The following is a 21,598-nucleotide window of genomic DNA, read 5'->3' as shown; positions in this document are numbered from 1 at the left end:
CTCGAAAATTGTTGTATAAATTTCCTGTAACTATGAAACAACTATTTGCATGAGATATAGCATATGTTAAATGCTGTCTTTCCTGTATAGCTTTTGAAGTATTTTTAAAGAAATGCATGCCTCAATATAACATCAATTATACAAAGTATACAAGTCCCAGTTATGGGAGAAATGTTTAATTATAACAGCAGTATGTATTGTTCCAAGTTGTCGGGATGGATGTCTAAACTGTAAGCTTTCAGCCATCAGCACATGCTCTAGTTAAAGTAGTAAAATAATGCTAGAATAAGTTCACGTAACAGCTACAATTTCCATACTGATATATACAAAAGACAGCCAGTAGCTTATATATATATAATAGAGGGAAACATTCCACACGGAAAAAATATATTTAAAAACAAAGATGATGTGACTTACCATACGAAAGCACTGGCAGGTCGATAGAAACACAAACAGACACATACATACACACAAAATTCAAGCTTTCGCAACAAACTGTTGCCTCATCAGGAAAGAGGGAAGGAGAGGGAAAGACGAAAGGAAGTGGGTTTTAAGGGAGAGGGTAAGGAGTCATTCCAATCCCAGGAGTGGAAAGACTTACCTTGGGGGGAAAAAAGGAAGGATATACACTCGCACACACACACATATCCATCCACACATATACAGACACAAGCAGACATATTTAAAGACCAAACTCTTCGCCTTTACAAATGTCTGCTTGTGTCTGTGTATGTGCAGATGGATATGTGTGTGTGTGTGCGAGTGTATACCCCTTCTTTCCCCCTAAGGTAAGTCTTTCCGCTCCCGGGATTGGAATGACTCCTTATCCTCTCCCTTAAAACCCACATCCTTTCGTCTTTCCCTCTCCTTCCCTCTTTCCTGATGAGGCAACAGTTTGTTGCGAAAGCTTGAATTTCATATGTATGTTTGTGTTTGTTTGTGTGTCTATCGACCTGCCAGCACTTTCGTTCGGTAAGTCACCCCATCTGTGTTTTTTATATATATATATAAAATAGAGGGAAACAATCCACATGGGAAAAATATATCTAAAAACAAAGATGATGTGGCTTACCGAACGAAAGTGCTGGCAGGTCGATAGACACACAAACAAACACAAACATACACACAAAATTCAAGCTTTCGCAACAAATGGTTGCTTCATCAGGAAAGAGGGAAGGAGAGGGAAAGACAAAAGGATGTGGGTTTTAAGGGAGAGAGTAAGGAGTCATTCCAATCCCGGGAGCGGAAAGACTTACCTTAGGGGGAAAAAAGGACAGGTATACACTCGCACACACACACACAGGGATATGTGTGAACAACTGCTCCAAAAACGCAGCATACAATGGGTGCAGACCATTAGCTGCTGTGTTATGCTATAGGGAACATTCATCTGGGCTTCCATGGAACCTGTGCTAGTAACTAAAAGTATGAAGACAACCATGGACTACCTGAACATTATTTTGGACCACCTGCATCCCTTCCCTAATGACAGTAGCATTTACCAGCAGGATAACTGTCTCTATCATAAGGCAAAAATCAAACTACAGGAGTTTGAGGACCACGATAGTGTACTCATGTCGATGTCTTAGCCATGAAATTTACATGATCTGGACCCTGTGGAACACATCTGGGATGGTCTCAGACACCAACTCCACACCCACAAACCACTGGCCAGTAACTTATGGCTACTGCATGAACTGTATGTAGACATCTGGTGCCACATACCTCCAGAAACTTACCAAGCATGTGTCAAACTGATGCGATGCAGAATTGCTATGGACCACAGGTGGATCGGCACACTATTAAACAGGTGATCACAATGTCTTGACTCAGGTGTGTATGACCCACTGGGGCTGTTGAAAGATAAGAACATAAAAGGCTTTTGAGACATATATGAGCAACTTAATAGCTGTGAGTGTATGAATTTGATTCCCAGTGAGAGATGAGTTTTAATTTGCCACAAACATACAGTTCAGTCTTGACTCATTCTCCATCCCTGGAGAGTCTCCCTCATGATGGGATTTATGGTTCCCAAAACATTCGAGTGCACACTCTACCAGAAAGTGAGAAGCACCACTAACAAATTCTTTTGAAATCCATTTCAGCTGCCAGAAGGCAGACAAAATACTGGGAGGCCTGTGCTGGTGTTCTTCCACCCTGGAGGCTTCTACAGCATGAGAGGCAGCAGTGACCTGTTTGGCCCTCAGTACCTCATGGATGAAGATATTGTTCTAGTCACTGTCAACTACCGGCTTGGTGCTCTAGGTATGTACATTTAACATGTTGTCATGTTTGATTTCTGTTCATTTTTTTACCATATTTCACTCCAGGCACAGCAAGCCTGATCGATCAGCATTCTTGTAACAATACTTTTATGACATGAACTGCAAATACAGCTAAATATTTTTATTTTCAGACCCATCAAAACAAGAAAATTTTGAGCCATTTCAGAATAACTATTTTCAAATTATACACTTAGCTTTCTTGCTCTACTTTTTTCCAAACATATTAATGCATCTGATAAAGTATAATACACAGAGTTGGTGAGGCCTCTATGGCCTCTTGTTGATGTATTGCCTGTTGGTTTTTGTCTTTGGATCTTTGTCAAATATTTGTTTAACTATTTTTCTGATGTTTCACCATCATGAATGGCTGGCATTATCAAAGGTTCACCTTCCATTGCTGGTGCCATACTAGTGATGGGGGGTGAACCTGTGACAATGCCAGCCACTCATGGTGATGAAAGATCAGAAAAATTATTAAACAAGTGCTGGTTGAAGATCCTTAGCCAAAACCCAACAGGCAGTATATTAAGTGTAAAATATCTAATAAAGATATTATATCATCATATTTTAATAGATATTCAATTGAAGTATCAAGGTGTAGGACCTACTGGATCTGCTCTACAAAAATTGATGACTTAAGGTTCTAAAGTATCATATAGTCAAAGTTGCAGTCAGCAGCTTTGCAGACTACCTTCTACTGAAAAATAGTCATGCTCTTCAAATATATCATGATATATAATTTTGTATTAAATTTAACATTATATAAACAACTACACAAATTACATTAATAGTAATAAATTACATTTTTGCAAATATTAACAATTTCCACCATAATTGCCTGTATAAAAGACATGGTGACACTGAATAGTGCAATAGCAATGAGAAGAGAAGTAGCATTTTGACCTGTGATGGAATGCACAAACTTGCGATTATGGGTGAAAAGTACTGCAGTAGAGAATGTTTAACATTGCAACGCATCGGCAATAGTGAATAATTTAGTGATTATAAAGATTCCGCCTCGACTGCAAATTGAAACCACATGTTGACCTAGGTTTCAGCGTGGATAACCATGCCTTCTTCGGAACTACAAACTGCCTAAAGGACCATGCCTCTTCAGGCAGTTTTTAGTTTTAGTGTGTTCCGAAGAAGGCATGGTTATCTGCGGTGAAACCTAGGTCAACATCCAGTTTCAATTTGCAATCGAGGCGCAATCTTTATAATCATTACTGCAGTGGAAGTAAAAGGGTATTTTACAATATTTTTTAAAAGAGATATGGGCTAAACTGATTCAAGGAGAATTGTGTAATATATTCCATCTTCCATTCCTTCTGTATATTAATGATCTAAACTTAAATGTAGATGCTCATAAAATGATGACACCACAATTATATTAAAGAGAGAACTGAGGAAGAATTACAGCAGTCATTTAACACTGTCAAATGCAACTTAGCAACTGAGCACAGAATAATCAGCTTTTAATAAATAATAAAGCAGCACCGCACTATAATTTAACATTGCTCAGAAAAAGAACATTTGTGTCCCATTTCTCCCTATCAATGATGAATCAGCTGTTAACATTATAGTAACCAGATTCTTAGGATTATGGCTGCAAAACAACATAAAATGGAATATTTATACAACACATCTTAATGCAAAACTGAACAAGAACTGCTACTTTCTTTGCTCACTATAATCCTGCTGTAGTGAGGAAACAATAAAGAGTGCATACCATGCCTGCTTTCATTTTCACTTCAGATATGGGTTAACGATCTGGGGGAAATTTAAAACAGCTGTGTAGCTCTGTTTAAGATCTCTAGTATTCTTCTTTCACCATATACTACATTATGGAAACATTTATAATATTCTTTAAAATAAATGTAACAGGTAAGGAGAGCAGATGGCAAAAAACTGTGATATTCATGATCACTTTACCAGACAAAAGAAATACTTACACCTGACCCAAGTCAACACATTCCTGTGCCAAAATAGTACTTTCCACATGGGAGTTACATCTTATAACAACCTCGCTAAAACCATAAAAGCATACACCTTTGGGAAATCTTTAAAGGCACATTACTCCGCTGAAGAGTATTCAAACATATGAAGTGAATTATGCAAATATTTAAATGTATGAAGTGTATTATTTGTAATTTTAAATATGTGTGCATAGAAATCACTTTCACCTGCCTGCATATGAATTGGCTTGTTCAATGTCTTACACATAAGCTGGTTTTGTAGACTACAGGAACAATAAAAATGCAGTAAAATGCAATATAACTGACTAATAACAATAATAAGACATGCCAGTGACTGTGTACACTGTCAGTACTGTGAGAATGAAAACTTTAGATCTGATGGAGTGAAGAATTGGTTTTCATTGACCCTAATTAGATCAAAAGGCTTGAACTTTATCTACTTGATGGCAGTTTAGTTTATTTACATATTTGTGACAACTTGCCATGATGCTGAACATGCCAGTAAGTTGGCTAAGATATATTTTATTTACAAATAATGTATGTGGATACATGATGATCATTTACATAACAGTACTTTTTGGTTTTAATTTTAATTTAGAACAAAATTTGATAAATGTAATCCAACTACATATATACTATCTACTCAAAAGTTGATCTATGAAGTCGGAACACGAAAGAACAAATGATTTTAATTTGTTTTTAAGACTTTAACTATTTGCCACCACCTTTAATTCACAGGAGAGGTGAAAATATGTTTTTATGATTACATATTTTGGACTTTTATATGCAAGAGTAACTTAAAGTTGGGGACAATGGTGGCTATTTTTGTTCCTAATATTATGTTCATGAACTCTACTGTTATTTTCAAACAGTGCCAAATTCTTCATAACAAACTTTGTAATAGAGAGTAAATCTATCGCGAGGATGCTGTTAGTATGCTTAATTTTTTTAACACCTGCCTACATGAAATTTGAGGATGGACACCAGACATTTCCTTACAGTGTGTTTCTGTCCAGTGAATATTTTGTGGAACTGGAATTGCACTGGGAATTTATTCCATATGACATTACTCAGAAAACAGATGGCTTTTCCATCAACCACCATAGTCTGAAAGAAGGCAATAAGATATTGAGTAAATAAAATGACAAAAATAATTTTGAATAAATTAAAAACCTGTGATACCTACTAGGAGAAAGTAAGCCCAATCTGAATTGCAATAAAAGAAAAACAGCTGACTAAACATAACCAGATTTATATTTACTAAGATGGTATCTGTTCTTTCGGACATGTCCGAAAGAACAGATACCATCGGTAACCAAGCAGCTCGTTAGAATGAAATGACAATGAAATGAACGCCCTTAGCTGCTTACAGGCATTGACAGATGTCAATGGGGACAGATGAAAATGTGTGCCCTGACCGGAACACGAACCCAGGATCTCTTGCTTACATGGCAGACACTCTATCCATCTGAGCCAACAAGGACACAGAGGATAGCGCGACTGCAGGAATTTATCTCTGGCATGCCTCCCGCGAAACCCACATTCTCAACGTATTGTCCAGCTCTACATTTGTAGTGCCCCCGCCCATTATACTCATAACTCGCGGTGCGTTGCCAATTCCTGTGAGAGTGCGGGCATTGTTTGTGCATTCGCACAGAAGAAGAAGATCGTCAAATGGCCAGTGAGCCTTAACTATATATTTACTAAGATGGTATCTGTTCTTTTGGACATAGTTAAGGCTCACCGGCCACTTGACCATCTTCTTCTTCCGTGCGAATGCACAAGCAATACTCAAACTCTTACGGGAATCGGCAAAGCGCCGCGAGTAATGAGTATAATGGGCGGGGGCACTATGAATGTAGTGCGAGACAATACGTTGAGAATGTGGGTTTCGCAGGAGGCGTGCCAGAGATAAATCCCTGCAGTCACGCTATCCTCTGTGTGCTTGGTGGCTCAGATGGATAGAGCATCTGTCATGTAAGCAGAAGATCCCGGGTTCGAGTCCCGGTCGGGGCAAACATTTTCATCTGTCCCTGTTGTCGTATGTCAACGCCTGTAAGCAGCTAAGGGTGTTCATTTCATTGTCATAACCAGATTGCCAGTAGCCCTTTCCTATACTGATATGAAGGAAGCTGTGATCATAAATGTGAGTGGTAGTGTCACCTTCTGCTTGTGTGTTCTAGATGATCACAAATTATCACTCAATTTCATTTGGCTATATTTTCGCCAACAATGAGTATCCATTTGATCTGATTTGAAGTTTGAAATGGAAAAAAAATTACTTTGTTTTATGAGAATTGCTGACTTTCTTGATGAACTTCAGAGATGAAATCTTTCTGAGTTACAAGCTAACAGTGTCATCTCAATTTAATGATTCAGCAGCTTTCCTACTAATCATTTTCAGCCAACACTATTTCAGAGTGACACTGTTACATGGCTGACAACCTAAGAAAAATTCATCATTGAATGTTATTGTTGCTGGAGAATATGGTAGCACTGAGGAACAATGAGAACTGATGTTTATATGAATATATGAGAAGTTACTGTACGATAGGTATTTAGATGCCACTCCACCAATATCAATCTAAAGGTGGTAACACCCGTTTCATGAGAGAGGATGTTTCTGTCATCAAGTAAACTGATGTGTTTGGAGGCTAAGTGTAGGTCAAGCTACAGGCAACATAGAATTATGAAAGTTTCCGTAGAGCTCACAGACAAGGAGACATCTATAGAAACAATAGCAGTAAATTCTTCACAGACTTCAATTAGCACACAAACTACAGCCTAATAAGAAGGTAGGTGTACCATAAAAGTGAATTACCAGTAATGTTGGATGTTTGTCGGAAATAATCATTACCAGTAATGTTGTAATATTTCATTAATCTGAAAAAGTTAACAGGTACAGTATGCAAGTATGACAATCTGAGAAATACTGCATATCTTTAAGACTGAGTTTGATAGCCAAAAAGTGATGTGATTGTGATTTTTATTGGCCCCATAAATTACCTTTTCTATAGTCTGTATTTGTAACATGGGACACGTCCTTATGCTTACAATGCAATACAATTTTGTGATATGATATTATCGTCTGTTGTACATGAGTGACTTTAACTCTAGTTTACTTTCCAACACTAATTTCTTAATGTGAAGCATAAAATTTATCGCTCACAAGATGAACTTTTCCTCACTGTCTGGTCATGCACTCAGCCACACTATTGACTTCTTCTTCAAGTGGAAGCTTTTTTAAGGTTTCAGGAAACATCGTCTCAGTTTGGAAGTTTTACAAGTTTTTTGGCAATGCTTGTATTAAATTTATACCACAGTATTTAGGTCCTTCTTTGAAAATGTGAAGTCTATGTAAATATTTTGTGAGCCAAACTACAATTTGATGGCATACACAATCCATCTGTGTCCTATTTAAGCAACAGGACACAGCAGCTTTTCAGATAAAAATAGATGCTCTTCACTGAAGCAAATATGGACAGGAGTACCAAACAACCTGATAATTGGTGCACTTCCATTCATCATTGCAATTCATGATTTGCCTTCCCATGTAGGAGTGAATTCAGTAATGTGTTATGCAGATGACATGACACTGCTAGGTACACACCATGACACCACACAATATGATCACAACAGGCAACTAAGGAAAAATTAGAAATGGCAATGAATTGGTTTTTTCTTTGAACTCTTTTGTAACCCATATAAAACACAGGAACTAGCTCTGGGGTTAATTTAAGCTGTATAAAGTATACCGGTAGAACTGTTAAGCTTTAAAATTGATTCCGCATTAAATTACAAGGAACGTATGAGCTCATGTGTACTATCATATGTAGAAACTGACAGAGGTAGTCACAAATGAGTACTTGAAGGTGGAATATTTGGGGATTTTCCAGTAACACATAACCAATGGCATACTGATGTGGAGACATTCGTTATGTCAATGAAATTCTGATAAAGGAATCAGAATATTTTGTAAAAAGTTATGTACTGTTTTAGTAATCAGAATAATGAGCAAACTGAATGCTAAAGAACACTCCCAATGTCTCTTTATCAAGCTCGACATATTGACTGTTGTAAATCTATACATGTACGCAGCATTGTTTTATGTGGGAAGCAAGTTAAGTGAGTTTGACACCAAGGAGAATATCCACCTTCACAACACTAAAGGCAAACTGCAGTCCAGTAAACTGGGACACAGAATGACAAAGACTACAGACTCAAATAAAATAACATGCTTTAAATTTCTTTATAAACCTCTAATCTCTGCTTAGTCCTTTCCCTATAATATTTTCAAAGTCAAGATTTATGATTGACTGCTGAAACACCCGTTTTACAAGATAATAGAATTATTTTTAAATAAACATTATGAACATTAGTTTCTAAGAATATTTCTCAAAATGTGGAAATTAATTGAAAGAACTTATTTGTAAAAAGTGTTATTAATTGTATGTCTAATGTATAACTCTGTTCCATTGTAAATGGTCAATGGTTCATAAAGAATTGAATTGAATTTTTGATGTATGACCTGCTTTCCTCTACAGAGACAACTTTTTTGAGCCATATGTGCCTGGTCACAAAGAAATGTTGATTAATGGTATAATGTCACCCGAAGGTGAATCTACAAGGGTTCATTTTTGCAACAGCAACTATATTATCACACCACAATTCAGTCACTAGCTTTAACAATTTCATTAATGCTTCCGGTTACCTTTTGCTATTTTGAAATAATTAATTCAACATTTTACAGTGCTTAAATTATTGTCTTCATAGCCTATTTACCACAACAGCAATAAAATAATTGTGGATTTTCAGGCTTCTTAAGTACTGGAGACTCTGTTCTTCCTGGCAACAATGGATTCAAAGATCAGGTACAGGCTCTTCGATGGGTGCAGCAAAATATTGCCTTCTTTGGTGGAGATCCGAACAGTGTCACAATTTCAGGGTACAGTGCTGGATCAGCTAGTGTCTACCTGCATATGGTTTCTCCAATGTCTAAAGGTATCTTACTAGCTTTAAATAGGATTTTAGTGATAATAATGTTTGAAATATAATGTTATTAGCAATATTGTCTTTTAGCCTAAGCCATTAGAATATGAGTACGTTTGCATAATCCACCATCTCATGCAGATAATTATATTTCCAAGTTGTTAAGTGTAGCACAGAGACTTTGTATAGCTCTGTCTCAATAAGTTTTAGAAACTTAATCATTCATTCATTAAGTTGTACATCATGATCTGTAAATTATATTATGAAAGAGAGCCTCTAGATTTGTGGAAAGAGTTATGCTGTATAGTAAGGTAGTAGATGTAAATATAAATGTTGTGGACTAGGGCCTCCCATTGGGTAGACCGTTCACCGGGTGCAAGTCTTTCGATCTGACGCCACTTCGGCAACTTCCACGTCAATGGGGATGAAATGACGATGATTAGGACAACACAACACCCAGTCCCCGAGCAGAGAAAATCTCCGACCCAGCCAGGAATCGAACCCAGGCCCTTAGGATTGACATTCTGTCGCACTGACCACTCAGCTACGAGGGGTGGACAAGGTAGTAGATGAAAGTCAGTAAATGCTAAGGCAGTTCCTAGTTATTTCAAACATAATAGGTGGGTGATGTGCTTCAAGGCTTTGATTTGATTTGAAACTACTGATTCATAAAATGGAAGTAAACCAATGAAAATGGATATTTTTGTTGCCTGGAAATAATGGCAGTTCTTTGAACACAGTTTAGAATTGAATACATTCGCTGCAAGATAACATTCACTTTTGCTCTACTGTTCTTCTAAAACTTGTAGTAAGAACAAAATTATAGATACTTGCTGCATTTCACATTTGGGAGAAGTGGTAACTTAGTAGGAGATAGCCACCCATATCTTTTATTTTAGGCTGTAAGGATGCTAATCATACCTTATAAATATGTAGGAAATGTTTTCACAGAATGTAATTAATTTAGGACTAACAGAGACCACTCACGGAATAGCAGAAGCGTTTAGTTGTTGACAAGCACACATAAAAGTGAAAGTAAACTTAGTAGCTTTCAGAAGAAATCCTTTGTTAAACAAGAGTACAAATACACACACAAAACACATGAAAGCACCTGTGCCCCTACATCGTGCTAGTGGGGCACACAATAAGGGCACTACGTTTCAGCAGGTTACTAGGATGAGGTCAGTGTTGTATTAGGTTGTGTTGGGTGGGGTGGGTAGAGGTGAAGAGAGGTGAGGGGCAGAAAGAGGAGATGTGGGTGGATAGGTAGTGGCTTGGAGGGAGGCAGCAGATTTACTGGCTTGGAGTGTGGGAGGGAGCGGTGGCAGGTATACGGGCTTGACGTGTGATGCGTGGGTACCAGAGACAATGAGGTATGATGCATGATGAAGGTGACATGGATTTGGAGGGGTCACAGGACAGAGGAATGGGATGGAGGGTGTGGGGGGGGGGGGGGGGGTGGTAGGTTAGTGGGCATTGAGGTCATGAAGGTTAAGGGAGCAAAGGACATGTTTCAAGGGTAACCCACATCTGCATAGATCAGAAAAGTTGGTGATGGAGGGAAACAATCCTGATGGCTTGTGTTGTGAAGCATCCATTGAAATTGACCAAGTTGTGCTTAACTGCATATTGTGCCACTGTATGGTCAACTTTGTTCTTGGCCACAATTTGGTGGTGGCCATTCACTCAAGAGGACAGCTGATTGGTTGTCATACTGACATAAAAAACTATGCAGTGATTGCAGCAGAGATTGTATATGACATGGTTCCTGTGGGAAGGTGTTGGGACTGGGAGTGGCATAGGGATATATCAGAATGTGTGTAGGTTGGGTGGGTGACGAAATATCACATTAGGAGGGGTGAGAATGATCTTGGATAGGTTGTCTCTCATTTCCGGGCATGAAGATGGATAATCAAAGCTTTAACGAAAGATACAGCTCAGTTGTTGCAGTCCAGGGTAATACTGGGTGACAAGGGCAGAGAAGGGGGGGGGGGGGGGTGCTTCTTTGTAGATGATTCTTGGGGGTGGTGGGAGGATTAGGGGTGTATAAGGATATGGCACAGGGCATCTGTTTGTGGTCTCGGTTTGGGGAGTAGTACCTGTCTGTGTAGGCCAAAATGAGACCTCCAGCGTACTGGACAAAGAGGTTCTCGTCACTGCAGATACGCAGGCCACATATGGCCACACTGTATGAGAGTAGTTATTTGGTGAGGAAAGGATGACAGCACTCAAAATGCAGGTACTGTTGGTGGTTAGTGTGTTTAATATGGACAGGGTTGTGAATAACCCATCGGAGATGAGGAGGTCAGTGTTGAGGAAGGTGGTATATTGGACAGAGGTGAACCAGGTGAAGTGGGTGGAAGAGAATGTGTTGATGTTGTGGAGGAATGAGGATAGTGTGACCTGTCCCTCAGTCCAGATCATGAAGATATCATCAATGAGCCAGACAAGGGGTTTGGGGTTTTGAGAGGCTAGGAAGATTTGCACTAGACAACCCATAAAAAGGTTAGCCTAAGAGGGCACATGCAGGTATCCAGGGCTGTAATGTGGATTTGTTAATACACAGTAGTGTATACAGAAACACTAAAACCATAACACATTACTATACCTAATACAGTGTAGAAAACCCACTGGCACTCAAAACATCTTCCAATTGAATGAATAAATACAGTTCCTGTATGGTTTACAATGGAGTACTACATCTATTTTCCTGCAGAATAGTGATAGTTCAGGTAACGATAATGGAAGTGGATGCCAGTCTTGTGCATTTCCCTCCACAGTAGACCACAAAAGATCAATAATATTGATATCTGGTGATTAGTAATAATACACTCTTTTAATTTTTTAATTTTTATTTATAATGGCTACCAGTTATGAAGTAGTAATTCATCAATAGAATAGGAGGAGTTGTCTGGGAGACACGGTTTTAAATTAGATTTAAAACTTGCTTCAGTGCCCGTCAAACATTTTATGTTATTGGGCAAATGATCAAAATTTTTGTTGCTGCATATTGAACTCCTTTCTGAGCAACTGACAGCTTTAACAATGGTTAATAAAGGTCATTTTTCCCTTAATGTTGTAGGTATGTACATCACTGTTCTTCACAAATTGTAATGGATTATTTATGATGAATTTCATTAGCTTTGATGGAACAGTTAAAATGCGTAGTGCCTTGAAGTGGTACATACATTATGTCCATGGGTAACTACCACATATTATTCTTACAGCTCACTTTTGTGCAATCAGTACTTTCTTTCCAAGTGATGAATTATTGCAGAAAATTATTCTGCAAGACATTATTGAATGGAAATATGTAAAATAAATCAGCAGTCTGATATGTTTGTTTCCACGATTGGTAATGATATGAAGAGCAAAAGTAACTGAACTGAATTGTTTGAGAAGCTCAACAATATGCTTCTTCCAGTTTAAGTTTTCATCAACATGTACATGCAAAAATTTTGAGCATGTATCCTATTTGCTGACTGCTGTTCACATGCTACATCAATTTTGATATTTCTCTATTTGTTGCACAGAACTGAATATTGTGTGTTTTCACAGCATTTAGGGAGAGTCCATTTTCAGAGAACCACTTAATAATTCTTTGGAAGGTCATTCACATATGTGAGGAACAGGAGTGGATCAAAATTGAACCCTGTGGGTCTTCCTTTGCCCCCCCCCCCCCCCCCCCCCCCGCCAAAGTCTCTAAAATTATCTACCTTTCTGACATTTTCTGAATTATTCAGCTCAGCCTTTTGCATTCTGTTTGTCAAGTATGATTCAAACCAGCTGTGCATAAAGCCATCTGTTCCATGAAACATGAGTTTTTCTAAGAGGGTAACATGACCTACACAATGAAATACCTTGCAAAGGTCACAAGAAAAACCAACTGACTATATATTATTATTTAAGTCTTGTACTACTTGATGAGTGAATGTATAAAAAGAAGTCTCAGTCAAACAACCCTTCTAGAATCTGACTGTGATATGCTAAATAAATTGTTTCCACTTAAATGTGTGATTACTCTTGAGTACATTACTTTTTCGAATATTTTGGAAAAAGATGTCAGTAAGGAAACTGGATGATAATCACTTAAGTCTGTCTTGTCATTTTTTTATGAAGTGGTTTAACAGTTTCCCCTTCCTCTGTCCAGTCACCCCCTCCCAACCCATGTCACTGTCATTGGACACCACATTCCACAGGCTCTGGTACCCATGTAGCACATGTCTAGCCCGTGTAGCTGTTGCATTCCTGTCCGCATCCCTGGTCAGCAAACCTGTGTGTGTGTGTGTGTGTGTGTGTGTGTGTGTGTGTGTGTGTGTGTGTACTGAAGCTTGACAGAGGATTATTCCAAGAGCTAATGAGTTTGTGTGTGCCTCTTGATAACTAAACATTTTTGCTATTTGATGAGGGATCTCCTTTACACCTAAATAATAATATGTTCTGTTCTTTTTACATTGTGGTACCATGATTATTAGTGTTGTGTATGATATAAATCATATTATCTTCAGTTTATTTGTGTAAAGTATGATAAATACTTTTATAGACAATTTGATTCATTCCAGGTTTGTTCCATAAAGCAATTGCAATGAGTGGCGCTGTTCAGAATGTAGTAGTTAAGAATCCATTACAACAAGCAAAAAGGCAAGCAAGACTATTAAGTTGCCCTGATAGGACTTCAGAGGAAATTGTTAACTGCTTGAGAGGAAAAGATGCTCAAGAAATTGCTGAAACTCTAAGAGGATTAGCAGTAAGTGTAGAATATTTTCTAATTTAGTCAAGAGATCAAAAACTAAAATATCATGAATTGATTTCATAAATTTCCAAAATTATCAGTAATCATCCAGACAACTGCTAATGTATTTTCTTATTGATTGACCATTGTTGTGGTAGTACACAAAGTACATTTTCTTTCATGCAAATTTCAATACAAAGGGAAACACGTGGGGGAAGGGGGTTTAGACAGTTGTCATCTCCGGAGAAAGGCCTTCTCATCCCATCTGTTAAGCCTCTCCTGACCGAGGGTTCTGGGTGACTTTTCAAAACTCTACCCCTTTGCCTGAACATCACAAGTTCTTTTCCTTCACCCCTCTTCCTTCCACTTCAACCCTTCTGCCAGAAGAGGGAGCCATGGGCTCTGAAAACTTGCAAATCGTAATATTTTTACATGTGTGTTCTCCTGCCACTACTTGGTGAGTAGAACTTTTATCTATGCAAAGACTTATATTCTCAAAAAATGATTATTTTCATTAAAATAAAGATAATGATGGTGATATCTCAGGAGTATTCTCACAGAGAAGGTGTTGAGTATTGCCATAAAACTATGAGGCATATCATGAGTCCAAATAGTAAATATAGTACTGGAAACAAGGCTGAAAGTATTGAAAATCTTAGAGAGTTATATATAGGCTTTCCATAAATATTCAATTGTAGAAGGGACCCATTTCAATTGCTATCACTGTACCTCTGATTAGTTTATAAATATATTAGCATTCTGTTTTACTTACATTTTTATAATTTATTTACTAGCTGTGTCTTTTTATTTAGTCGTTCATAGGCACTAGTAACCAATCTTTGTGAGACCATGAGCCCAACACTGACCAAAAGAGTTTTGGAGATTACACAATAGCTGTTCATATTCAAATTGATTGATTCCAAATATTTATTTATTTCCTTTACATTTTGTACCAGCCAGCCTACTGATCTGATGTTCCTTCTAGTTTTTATCTTTGCTGCAACACTTGTGTATGGTCTGTTATTAATATTTGGAATGTGAACTAATGTTAAAGTCATTTTCTCTTGTCTGTATTGACATGCTATTAAAGTGACAATATCTATGCATTTTTCATAATCATTCCCATTTCTTCTTGCAGCTATTAACAGAAATGTTTTGAATATCTAAAAGAATAAGTTTTCTTGCATATCTTTTCTGGTCATGTGTCTGCCAGCCTTCTTATGTTATTTTTGCATCAATAATAGGGAAATAGTTGCAGCATTTATGTCCTTTCACATTAAATTAGTCTCATAATTAGTTATTATTATTATATTGAGAAACATTTATTTCTATCAACATGTAATAATTGTGTTTCTTAACTTTTTTATTTTAATTCAGCAGTGATTTTTCCTCTTTATAAATGTCGCTATTTACTATATTTTTTTCTCTTTAGGAATGGGGTTGGGATCCAATACGGGTGTTTGGAGCAGTTGTTGAAGATGATTATCAAAATGAAGCAGAGAGATTTCTTACTGCTGACCCAACAGAGCAGTTCCTTTCAGGGAATTTTACACATATTCCACTAATTACAGGAACCACTAAAGACGAATTCAGTTGGAAAGCTTTGCGTATGTTTACCTCTTCTCCATGAAATACATACAGTTAATCATTTTATAATCTGTGTTTAATGCACTTTGTAGGTTAAGGGATTTTTTTAGATCTGTGAAACAACATGGGCATGTATTAAAAGATGTCCTCACATCATTGTGGCACCTAACATAAATACAGGGCATACCTGTGCTATCTGGCTTCTGTATGTCTCAAATACTCTGTACCAAAACACTCAAAACATACAGTGAGATGCAGAATAACTAAACAAGACCACTGGCTACACTGACTATTCCATTAACATACATCAAGTGTTTGTGCACTTGTGTGCCATTGATAGTGTTAATGAAGCAGATAATGAAGCTGATAGGAAATTCAAATATGATTTTGCAATCTATATTGTGTCTTTGTGCTGTTCCATCACAGTTTAGCTTGGACAATGTGGCTGCAATTTTTATCTCAGATGTATGGGCATGGGTGTATTACATGTAATGAGAAATATTAACATTGACCAATGACAGCAGAACATAGGTCTGCCAGAATTTCTATTTTACAAAATAAGTCAAAACATTTTTGCATAATTTCATTACTGCTACAAGAAAACAATTTAAAATAGTTCTCAAATGAAAAAAGTTTTTGATTCATCAGCTGCATGTTTAAAATGAAGTTGTGGTACATCGATCCAAATAACTTACAAAAGTACCGTACTTTTGTGTTGCTTTCTTTCTTTCTTCCTCTTTGGTGTTAATTTTGTCTCATTGGGTAAGTATGTCTTAGTTTATTGCTGTGAATTCCTCTGAAAAACACTTTACAGTGTGTTGCAGAGTATGGAGATATAGATGTAGAATTTTATTTATTTTGTTATTTATTCATCCATAGATCATTTTCTACAATAGTATCAGACATAGCAGACAGTTTGCATCCATCTTCAGGTGTCTACTAGCTCAGTTTCTCCAGTGTCTCTGAGACTCACTCGCATGGGTCAAACAAATCTATAATTAGTTGTGCTGCAATTATCTTTATATTCAACACCCCTTATTATACCTATTTGGTACAGGTCCCACACACTAGAGCAATTTTCTAGGATGGGCTATAAATGTGATTTGTAAACAGTCTGCTTTGTAGACTGATTGTACTTCCCTATTATTCTACAAATAGACCAAAGTCTGCTTTACCTAAGACTGAGCCTATATGAGTGTTCCATTTCTATTCTTACAAAGAGCTACACCCAGGTATTTGGAAGTGCTGATTGATCCAAATTCTGACTCATTGATACTCTGTATTACAAGGGTACTACATTTTTTGATTTTATTTATTTATTTATGTTACATTTTTGAATGTTTAAAACAATTCATTTAGTGAAGGGCACAATTTTACATTTCTGAATATTTAAAGCAAGTTGCCAATCTTTGCCCCACTTCAAAATCTTCTCAATATCTGACTGAATATTTGTGCAGCCATTCTTCTCTGTCTTCATAATAAATCATCTGCATGTCTTGTGCCTTTTCTGCTCAATTTTCTTATCTTGCATATTTTCTTTCTACCCTCTTTTTTGAGACTTGCGTTGTGGCTGTCACAAATACAGAATACTCAACTGTTCAGGGAATATTGATTTGTTATATAGATTAGTTTTGGCTGAAATTCATTAGAATAACTGCAGCATTTGTTGGATTATGAAGAATGTATAGTAACTGAATCATCCTCATCATCATTAGTTTCATGCTGTATAGTCAGTTCAAGCACAGTGATCTGCAGAAACACAAATTTTGGACAGCTTGCTGTGTTCAATAATAAAAATAAGAAAAACATACTGAATTTGTATAAATATGCAGATCAATGTGACATTTGTTGAGCATATTTTGGTTCTGTATTTCAGAAATTCTTCGCAACACTTCCTGGGCAGAAGATATGAGTGAAAATTATGAGAGAGTTTTTCCCATATCTTTCATGTACGAACGGAATACTCCACGATCACGCCAAATCAGCAGAGAGCTGAAAACTTTCTACCTTGGTACTGAACCAATAACAAACAACTCCAGGATTGGACTCGGCCAAGTAAGTGAGAAATGAGAGCTCAGCATGAAATCTGTGTCACAAAAGAGCATGGCAGCTTACTAACTGGTGTGTTTAAAAGCTTCAGTACAGTGACTGATCATGAATATAGGAAAGTAATTTCTAAAATGAAACATAGCTGTGAGATGGCGTCCTTTGTGATTTGACATGTCCTATTGCAAGTATCAAGTGTGTGTGAATGAGGAAAAAGGAAACTACTTCTGAGTTTGAACTTAAGAAACAGATGAATGTAATTCCCAGCTACTAATTAAACTCAGTATCATTATTTATTATTAAAACCTTGAAAAAAGAAAAAGGAAACAGAGTAGGTTGCCATTCACCATGCAGCACCTTTCTTTCTTTCTTTGGGTCTACACAGCAAGGGAAGCTGCAAATACATACCATAAGTACTCTGCTACCTGAGTAGCTGCTTGTGTGTAGTCCATGTGGGGCCTACTCAAAGGGGTCAAATATTTCTTATAATACAGCACATGCTGTGTTGTTTGCACCTGAACCTCTAATTCAGACCCTTCATTCAGCTCCCAAGCTGAAGACCATGATCTGTCCCGGGAAAAATGTTGCAGATCATGAGATGTTTATGTTCTGTGAGGAGGCTGAGAGATTTTGCCCCTTCAGCCACTCACCAACCAATTATCAAAGAAAAGTTCATAATCCAAAAAATAGGCATTGTCAATTCCTATGCTGGGCAGTTCAAACAAAACTAGAGTATCATCTCATATACAGTAGATACTCCATTCATACAGTTACAGTTAGTGGTGACTTCAGTCTCGCCTCACTGTTGGTGAAAATACTTTTTCAAAGCTAATGGTAGATAGAAATCATCATCAGAAACTGTACTAAATGCTTCCTCCAAAAATTATTTTGAGCAATTAGTGCAGGAGTCCACTTGAAGTGCACGTGGTTGGGAAAAAATACTTGACCCCTTAGTGATGATTAATCCTGAGCAAATAGGGAGCATCATGATGGATACAGGGGTTAGTGATAACAACATCATTGCAGCAAGATTGACCACTGTAACATCCAAATCCACCAAAAATAAACACAAAATATATTGATTTAAAAAAGTAGATAAAAATTCACTGACATTCTTCAATCCTTGTAAACCAGATGTGGCTTCAATTCAGAGAAATGGAACCCGTGACAATTGAAAGATTTGTGTCAAATAAATTAATAAAAGGTGATACTGATTCGCCATAGTACAAAAAACAGGTCAGACAACTGTTGCGGAAGCGACAAAAAAGCACGCCAAATTTAAAAGGACACAAAATCTCCAAGATTGTAGACATTTTACTTAGACACTTAGTACGGACTTCAATGGGAGAAGCTTTTAATAGTTTCCGAAACAAAATTCTGTCTCGACTATCTGACAGAAAATCCAAGAGATTCTGATCATATGTAAAGTACATCAGTAGAAAGATACAATCAATACCTTCACTGTGTGACACCAATATATTACCAAAGGTAGTGCCACTAAAGTGGAGATATTAAACACAGTTTTCCAAGATTCCTTCACCAGAGAAGACAAAGTAAATATTCCGGAATTCAAATCAAAAACAGTTACCAGCATGATTAACTTAGAAGTAGATATCCTCAGTACAGCGAAGCAGCTTCAATCACTTAATATAAGACAAAGTAAATATTCCGGAATTCAAATCAAAAACAGTTACCAGCATGATTAACTTAGAAGTAGATATCCTCAGTACAGCGAAGCAGCTTCAATCACTTAATAAATGCCATTCTTCTGGTCATGACCGTATATCAGTTAGGTCCCTTCCAGAGTACACTGATACAATAGCCCTGTATGATGAGTGGACCATGGTATGGTAGGAACTGCTCTTCCAGTAGCACATGGAACGTGTAATGTACATAGGCTTTCTTCATGAAAGTAACTTTTCATTCACCTACATCAAATGCTAGTCAAAAATACACTCCAATACTTCTCTCTCTATCCAAAGATAATCCACCACATGCCAGCCATAGATGTTCAGGTGTTGGCAAAGAGGTCAATACTCAACACAGTCCCCCACACTGGGAATACAGAGTAGTGTGAGACATGATGGTTGGTGTAAGCTGGTGCACGTGGCTGCTTGTACCCTGACTGGCCCTGCTTGGGGTGTGACCAGACCGTTTCTCATGGTGCTGTGTGATATCATGATGCCATACATGTGGTGCTGTGCCAGATGTTGCAGAAGGTGTCTGACATGGCCATATCATCATTCAGATGGTGTGATGGGTGAAATGGGTGGTGGTAGAAGCTCATCGAAGTCCTGCCTGGCTCACATAAAATCTGAGGTTGGTGGTGACATGGGTGATGTGTGTTGGTTGTTGCCCTTGTTGACTCTTGTGTTGACATCCAGGTGTGTTGAGACAGAGTTATCCTAGAGCACCCAAGCAGGTTTAAGTCAAGCAAGTGAGACAGTCATCGGTTTGCTATGCACTAGAATGTTGAATGTTTGTGGGCAGTGTTTGAGCATGCTGTACAGATCTGAATAGGGGGCTGTAGAGCTGCTTACATGCACGGCATCATCTCACAACATGGCAGAATTGCAGGAGCTGAGGTCCTTGTGGATGTACATGTTTGGTGTTGAATGAGTTGATGGGGATGGGACATGTGTGTTCCAAATATGTTGCTGAACATGATGCACTGGCGTGGGTAAGAATGCCTCTTTTGAGTCAGGCATAGGATAAGGGAAGTCTGCAGGCAAGACAAATGGCTCATTGTAGACCACCTTTGCCAGAGATGCCCATAGGTAATCCTTGTACGCGGAGCAAATGCCAAGCAGGACCCACAGGGGCATCTCAGTCCATGAACCACAAGGGCATCTCAGGGCCACCTTCAGGGTTTTCTACCACCTCTCATTGAGGCCATTAGTCTGCAGGTGAAAAATGTGGTAGTCCATGTGTGGGTAATCCCACAGAGGTGACACAAGGCAATGCAGAAGACCAATTCAAATTTGTAGCCCTGAATGGTGGTAATCAATTTGGGGGTGCTGAAGCAGGCAATCCACATCTCAGGAGAATGCCTGTGTGGATGTTTTGGCTGTGATGTTGTATGTGGGTATGGCGTCTACCCATTGTGATGTCCTGCCAATCATGGATAGGAGGTATGAAGTCCTTCTGACTCAGTCAGAGGTTCAGCAAAGTTGGGGTGGATAGGCTGGAACTGGATCTTCAGGAAGGGAAAGCACACAAAGTGAGGCTATGCATAAGGGCCGGTTTCACCACACTGGCATGTAAGACAGCTTTATGCCTGATAATAGTCTCATTTGATGTTGGCCTACACAAATCAGTCAGACCATCACACTGATGCCGGGGAGAGACAGGTTATGTAACTGCTCAAATATTTAATGGCACATTGTGGCCTGTTCTGTGAAATGTTACAGAGCAGAGTTTGTGAGACATGGGGAGAGACTGATATTTGATGCAAAGGTTTGTGTCATGGCCATTGAAGAGGTCTTAAGTGCTCAGGTTGTTCATTTGTTCAGCTGCCATGTGCCCTTTGTCATATTAGAGAGAATCTTGAAAGGTAGTCTGCAGGGATATTGTCTGCACCATGGATATGACATATGTCAATGACATACTGTGCTATAAGGTCAAACGACTGAATCATTGTGGATTGGCATCATGAGACACGTTCCTGATAGTATCTACCAGAGGTTTGTGGTCTGTGTGCCTGGTCAATTGGCGGCGTTCAATATCCTTGCTGAAGTACATCTACATCCGTACTCCGCAAGCCACCTGATGGTGTGTGGCGGAGGGCACTTTGAGTACCTCTATCGGTTCTCCCTTCTATTCCAGTCTCATACTGTTCATGGAAAGAAAGATTGTCGGTATGCCTCTCTGTGGGCTCTAATCTCTCTGATTTTATCCTCACGGTCTCTTCGCGAGATATACATAGGAGGGAGCAATATACTGCTTGACTCCTCGGTGAAGGTATGTTCTCGAAACTTCAATAA

General features: G+C 38.2%; 1 protein-coding gene across 1 annotated transcript in view; it reads left to right on the top strand.

Annotated features, from left to right (window-relative positions):
* The window catches only part of LOC126458241 (esterase E4-like), a 72,463-nt gene that overhangs the window by 31,418 nt on the left and 19,447 nt on the right, over nt 1–21,598 (top strand). The window contains exons 3-7 of the mRNA XM_050095141.1: nt 2,106–2,265; nt 9,077–9,262; nt 13,813–13,997; nt 15,415–15,589; nt 17,446–17,624. Coding sequence (XP_049951098.1) covers nt 2,106–2,265; nt 9,077–9,262; nt 13,813–13,997; nt 15,415–15,589; nt 17,446–17,624 — 885 coding nt within the window. The remainder of the gene's footprint in view (nt 1–2,105; nt 2,266–9,076; nt 9,263–13,812; nt 13,998–15,414; nt 15,590–17,445; nt 17,625–21,598) is intronic.

The sequence above is a fragment of the Schistocerca serialis genome, chromosome 2 (genome assembly GCF_023864345.2).
Source record: "Schistocerca serialis cubense isolate TAMUIC-IGC-003099 chromosome 2, iqSchSeri2.2, whole genome shotgun sequence".
NCBI lineage: Eukaryota > Metazoa > Arthropoda > Insecta > Orthoptera > Acrididae > Schistocerca > Schistocerca serialis.
This window is presented reverse-complemented; position numbering and strand designations above follow the sequence as displayed.